This window comes from Vombatus ursinus, unplaced genomic scaffold (assembly GCF_900497805.2).
Source record: "Vombatus ursinus unplaced genomic scaffold, bare-nosed wombat genome assembly UNPS02014775.1, whole genome shotgun sequence".
Classification (NCBI taxonomy): Eukaryota; Metazoa; Chordata; class Mammalia; order Diprotodontia; family Vombatidae; genus Vombatus; species Vombatus ursinus.
The window spans coordinates 3,856,987-3,863,977 of NW_020954553.1; the positions used below are offsets into that span (position 1 = coordinate 3,856,987).

Consider the following 6,991-nt stretch of genomic DNA (forward strand, 5'->3'; position numbering starts at 1 on the left):
CTGTTATTGTGTACAACATTCTCTTGGTTCTGCTCACTTCACTCAGCACCTAGGGGATTCTATAGCCTCCTCTGAACCTCCTACCTCCATTTGGAAAAAATCTGGATTGAAAAAAATGAATAAAACAATGGAAACACTGTTCATGCATTAGCACTCGGCTTGCTCAAAAAGGTTTTCTATAAGCTCTGGAACAGAAAGATTTCTATGTAAATCGATTAAAGTCAGCTCAGACAACGGAGCCCTGGTAATCACAAAGTCCTGTCAACAGCAGCAGGCTCCCTGTCTTCCGACAGCACCTTACAGTTTCCAAAGCACTTTCACCTACATATATTCTCTCATTTAATCATCACAACAGCCTGGTAGGTTGGTAGGTCAGGTAATATTTTCCCCATTCAGAGACTACATGGTAGAGCAGATAGCAAGGAGTCAGGAAGACCAGAGTTCAATTCCCACCTCTTACAGCCAGTAGACCCTAGACAAGTCCCATAACCTCTCAGAGTCCCAGGAGACTCCTAAGCTGCAGAGAAGGTGCTCACTGACTTTGGTATAGGGAAACGTTACTAGGAGCTAGCTCTCTATGCTGCTGAACCACACAGTGAGGCCATCTCAGAATAGGGAGAAAAGGAAAAAGAAACATGAGCAGCCTGGGGCTCAAAGGGGTTCCTTAACTTGCCCCTAACCTTACCCAACTAGTGAGGGGTAGAACGAGGAATGGCAGCCAGGCCCTCCAGCTCCCGGCACTGAGCCAGGCTGCCTCCTTCCTGAAAGTCTGGCCTCTTAACAGTGCAGTACAGGTTTCCAGAAGGCCTCAAAGTACGGCCTTTGCATCATTACAAATCAACATCCTTATGTAAATAAATCTAACTAACTGTATACACAAAATAGGGCTTCATTTGCAGATGAGGTGGTGGCTGATGAGCCAGAAAAAGTGACCAAGCTCTCAAAAGAGCAATAAATATTCTCCTGGAATACCATTATCAATAACTGAAAATGCATACCAGAAGGAATTCTTTAAATTACTAAGACAATCATACCATCTACCCAGGAGACATTTGAGTAAACCTTTTTTTAGAGTCAGAATATGAATGGAATTTATGTAAGGAAGAATCATTAAGCACTGGGTCTCAGTATTTACAGGACAAACAAATGTACAGAATGTCAAACTTTGTGAGAATACCACAACTTGGTTTGGAGGCTTTACAGAAACAGAAATGGGAAAGGACACAAGTCTTCAGGGGCTAAATTACTCTTTGGGGGCTAGTAGAGTATTATTTACTCCTTGGGGCAGAGGAAGCAGATTTGCCATTGGTAGCTTAGACTCACAGAGGCCTATATGGGTCACAAAGTGCTCTGCACATGTCCTTATTTGCACTTCTCAACAATCCTTGCTTAAGGTAGGCAGGTAAAGTCATACCATACCCATTTTACAAATGAGGAAATAGAGGCTCAGCAAGATTAACATTTGCTAAAGGTCACACATTTAGTGAATGGCATCAGTAGGATTTGAACTTGGGCTTTTTGACTCCCTGTCCTGGGCTAGATCCAGCCTATGTGGGTTTGCATTTGTTGACTGATTCCACACATTCTAAATCCAGCTCCCTAGCAAGTTTATCACTGGTCAGAACAGGGTCAGGCAAAAGGCCATCAGATTTTCTTCAGCGGAAAATAATCACCAATTTTATAGGAAAAATAAGTCAATGCAAATATCCAATTGGGTAGTTAACATAATCTTTGTACGTGAAAGTCAGTGCATTCATTCAAAACTCTAACCACCAAAGGAACTGTGGGGTTTCTACATGCAGTCTGTCTTTTAGTCCCCTCTGGCCCAATGACTGACAAAACCACTCAGAGTCTGAAATTTGGTTAACACAGGAAACACTATAATGGTTTAAATTTCATTATTATGATAGCATAAACATACTCTCAGGTAGTAATGACGACAATAACTCTATGTAACCTTGGGCCATCTCTAATTCTCTCTGTGATGCCCATTTCCCTATCTGTAAAAGAAGTTTAGATTAAATGATTTTTAGAGTCCCTTCACATTTAATATTTTATGCTTCATTTAATGTTTATTTATATGTATTTAACATATTTAATATTCTAAGATTCTAATACAGTTGTACATTCATCACCTGTTATTTCAAAGACGTTAAAAACCTTCTGTCCTCAAAATGGAAATTTTCCTAGATCTTTGTTTCAGGAGGGAAAGTGGCACTATAACCAAGTTTAGAAGGGACAGGCTACAGGGAGTATCCATCCTACTTGGAAAAGATCAGTCAGAAGCTGGTGAACTCCAAGGAAAGGGTCACATCTGAATGCTACTATGCCACTTCAGAAACTGGCGAGAGTCACACAAAACACCCACCTTCACTGTGCCGTCATCACTGCCAGTGCAGACTAGCTGGGGGCCCCTCCTGGCAGGGTAACAGGAATTCACAAAGGAAGTGTGCCCCTTCAGCCTCTTAATTCTCTCTCCGGTCTCACTATCCCACACAGCAACAGTCTTATCTGTGGAAGCTGAGAAGAGCATGCTGAACAGTAGAGGATGAGACAGAAGAAAACAAAGAAAGAGAAAGGTTTAGGTTAAAAAAGACACTAAATGATTTTATTCTGTCCGTTTGCCAGCCCTGTATAGTAGGTACAATAAATCATACAATATTTAAAATATAATAAACTGCTAGGTGACAACTGGTTTGAAAAAGATCTTGGGGAGGGTGAATGGACCCTAAGTTTAACAAGTCAACAATGTGACAAAGTAGGTTTAAAATGTAATGTCATTTTTGGCTACAGGAAGGGATGTAGAGAACCTAGCACTAAGGAGGCAATAATCCAGCTGTATTCAATCCTTAGGTAGAAGGAGTTTGTTCAGTTCTAGGAAAAATACACCGATGATCCAATAAGCATCCAGAGGATAACCAGGTTAGCAAATGGATATGATAAAGTGGAAAAAGCAATGGCTCTGGAGGAAGAGGCCCTGGGTTCAAATTCTACCGTTTGATGCTTATACCTCTATCACCCTGGGCAAGTCAATCACTCCTCCTCCCTGGGATTTAGTTGCCTCACTGAAAAAAACAGGAGGTAGTTGGACCAGATGGCCTCTGAGGACCCTTCCCACTCCACATCTACAGTCTTATGATCCTTGACATCATGACTGAAGGGTCAGGGGTTACTCATTTAGTATAAAAGAAGAGCTGTCATGTAGAGAAGGGACTAGGCTTGCTCTTCTTGGCCCCAAGGGACAGAATTAGGAACAATGGGCAGAAACTGCAGGAGGGAGATTTCAGTTTCATATGTGGAAGAACTCCCCGACACTCAGCGCTATCCCAAATCAGAATGGCCTCCTGGGGGGCTCCCCTTCACTACACTACAGTCCTCTAAGCAAAGACTGGATGACCACTTGTCAGAGCTCCTGCAGAGAAGATTCTTGTTTAAGTACTTTGGACTAAATGGTTTCAGATGTTGCTTCTAATGCTGGAAGTTTGTGCCCTTAAAATGCTTTCCAGATTGAAACATTTACAAGGTTAGATCTGTGGTTTCCTTATTACAGGTATATCTTCCATGGCTTCTCATCACGCCTCTTAACAATTCATCCCACAGGCGAGATGCCTTCCACCAATTGTTTAAATGTTTCTCATCTTCCCTATATGACAGGTACCCCATGATATCTTTTCTATCACTTCTATGCATATCATTATTGCAATGATACTATAGTCTTATGTACAAAATGCAACTTTCCACTATGTTTTTGGTTGCTTGTCATTTTCATCCTTCTGAGATCATGATGGTTCCTTGATTCGTATCCATATAATATTACCAGAAGACTAGTGGTGCTAGAGAGATGAGCTTTTGTGGCAGAAAATGGTTTGGGATCACTGAAAACACTGCGCAATTTTCCAAATGCCATCTCCTTCTCCTAATAAATTTTGGGAGCAAAACATTGTCCATGTGCATGTCACAATCTAAATATCATGACTGTTTTTCATTTACTTTGTTTCTGCAGAGTATTTGGTTACATTAATTCCTGGTATGGCAGGAAAAGAGCTAGATTTGGAATCAGAGGATGCAGGTTCAAGGTTTAATCCTATTTCTTACTACATCTATGACCTCAGGCAAGTTAATTCCCCTCAGCTGATCTCAGTCTCCACATCTGCAAAATGTAAGGGTTAGACAAGTTCTCCAAGATTCCTTCCAGCTCTAAATCCTATCATCCTTTCACAATACTTGGATTAAGTTTTATAATGTTGCAGAGCTTGATACAATTAATACAATGTCTACTTTGAATAGGATCATTTAGAGAACTCAAATATTAAAAGAGAAGTCTTTTGGATACTGCATAGGGTATCCTTCATTATCCTGGCAAATGCTTCAAATGAGCATGTATCCTGATCGACTCATGTCAATATTTGGCAGATCATTAAACAAAAATATTTTCAAATGACCACATCTGTCATATAATCGTATGATGTTAAAGTGTGTGTGTGTGTGTGTGTGTGTGTGTGTGTGTGTGTGTAAGACTCCTTACAGAATCTTTAAGGCAGCCTTTTTTTTTTTTTAACTATATCAAATACTTTAACAAAAAAATCAAGTTCTGTGACGCTAAAACCTTGATTTTCATGAAGGACTGCCTTTATGTGCATAGATAGCACCCTCACAGATCCTAAAGGCAAGAGAAAGCAGATACATGAGTCAGTAGCTGACGTCTTCTCATTTGCTGCTTTAGGTGCAAACACTGTTTGTGATTCTTTTCTATTTTTTTTTTTAAAACCTCTTTTGAGATATGCTGGAACAATTTTCAAACTGCAGTACCTATAGCCCAGGGTGCCGTGTCTTTGGTCTGGGCCAAGCACTCTTCAGCGTCATCTTTTTAAATGCCTTCACTACCTCTCCATACAGTGAGTTAACTACAGGCACTGAATGAGGTGTTAGGAGTTTAAATGTGGCAACTCCACCATCGTGGCCCTTGAGAAAGAGACTGTTATAAAAACAATGTTCTTGGGATGATCTGATAGCTGGACCTCACACTAAGATCTTGATGGGGATGTTTTCTTAAACCCTCTTCAATGTTCTGTGATGTGACAACGTTCATAGAATTGCATGATTCTTCTTCATAATATTTTACAAAAAAGCTTGAGGTCTAAGTTGTCTTTGGTTGTCAAGCTCGCTGGCAGTCGAGGTAGTTCCTGGGCTCCTTTGCTCTTTTCCTTGAAGCACCTATTTATTATCTGTTAAACTTCTCTAAAGAGTGAGAGGCAGAGGGATTAAGAAAAATCTTTAATGAAAGGATTTGTTCTGTGAAGTTTGGATTCAAAGGACCTAGAGGGCCACATGTGGCCTTGAGACCACAGGTTCCCCACCCCTGAACTTGACCTTTATTCCTTCCCACTTTTCAGAAGGGACCATTTGTTTACTACAAAGGTAGGGTTGGAGTCACTGTAACTCTTTCTCTCTTGAGCTTGATTTCTCTTCACGTGATATTCATTTTAACTGTTCCTCAAATCAATTGATGATCTAAGTGGCCAATCACCAATAACAGATTCTGAAATGACGAAGCTTATATCCAGTCTTTTCCTGTCTATTAAAATACATTCCATTTTATTAACAATATTATCCAGCACTTGCCACATTAAGCACTTCATTTGTTCTTGAATAAAGTAGACAATGTCTACTTTTAGAATAAGACTAGCTACTCGAATTCTCTGATCCCAAACCATCTTCCCAACAAAGTTTGTACCATCTACCCCCGTGCGTACAATTTAGAGAGAAATTAAATAAAAAACAAGACAAGCTCTTCCATACTATTATATTCTTTGCAAATGAGGTTGGAGATGCAATAAGATACAATTATCTTCTAGTTTGTCTGTTTAAGCTCACAGCAGGCAAACTGAAATAACTAGTGTCCTATGAAGTGATGTTTCTTCTCAGTCTTGGGAATACAAAGACACCAGTTCTGATCAACCTTTATCAGATTAAATAGGAGAATCTGTAAGCCACAGTGGTCCCACTTGACTGCACCTTCTTTATGTTTTCCAATTTCATTTAAAATGAGAGTGTCAATATGGATTTAGGTTAGCTAATCATGTGTGTTGACTTGGGGATCACTGGGCAGAGAGAGCAAAGTTAAATTAAAGCTTATGAAAGGTCTAAAAAGGACGTTCTGCCAATCTATTACAATCATTACAGATGTGGAAGGGGGCTGTATGGTGCAAGTCTATTTTTAATTTTTGTTTCATGGACAGCTGTTGGCCAAAATAGAACAAATCTATCATCTTATGACCAATAGTCTATTGATGAGTGCCTCTATTAATTAGGCTGATCCTTGGAACACAGGCATGTAGCCTAGAAGCAGTATCATGCTGGAGGCCTTTCCATCTGGAAAGAATCTGCCAGAGCTTATACTTCACTGGCACATTCCTCAAAACCCCAGCATATCCTGCACATCAAGATGGAGCAATGACTATAGTAATCTACTGTTTGATAAGGCCAAAGACTCCAGTTTCTGGGATAAGAACTCACTATTTGACATAAACTGCAGGGGAAAACTGGAAAAGAGTATGGAAGAAACTAGGCATAGACCAATATCTTACACCATATACCAAGATAAGGTCAAAATGGGTACATGATTTAGACATAAGGGGTGATACTACAAGCAAATCAGGAAAGCAAGGAATAGTTCAGCTGTCAGGTCTATGGTGAATGGAAGAATTTATGACCAAACAAGAGATAGAGAACATTATGAAATGCAAAAAGGATAATTTTGATTACATTAAATTAAAAAGTTTTTGCACAAAGCCATTGTACCCAACATTAGAAGGGAAGCAGAAAGCTGGGAAGCAATATTTACAGCCAGTATTTCTGATAAAGGCCTCATTTCTAAAATATAGAGAGAATTGAGTCAAATGTGTAAGACTACAAGTCATTCCCCAATTGATAAATAGTCAAAAGATATGAACAGGCAGTTTTCAGATGACGAAATTAAAGCTATCTATAA

The 6,991-nt window shown here is 39.7% G+C and overlaps 1 protein-coding gene across 1 annotated transcript in view; it reads right to left on the reverse strand.

The window, feature by feature from the left end:
• SNRNP40 (small nuclear ribonucleoprotein U5 subunit 40) overlaps positions 1-6,991 on the reverse strand; it is a 44,035-nt gene that overhangs the window by 25,415 nt on the left and 11,629 nt on the right. The window contains exon 4 of the mRNA XM_027864695.1: positions 2,369-2,534. Within this exon, the coding sequence (XP_027720496.1) occupies positions 2,369-2,534 (166 nt within the window). The remainder of the gene's footprint in view (positions 1-2,368; positions 2,535-6,991) is intronic.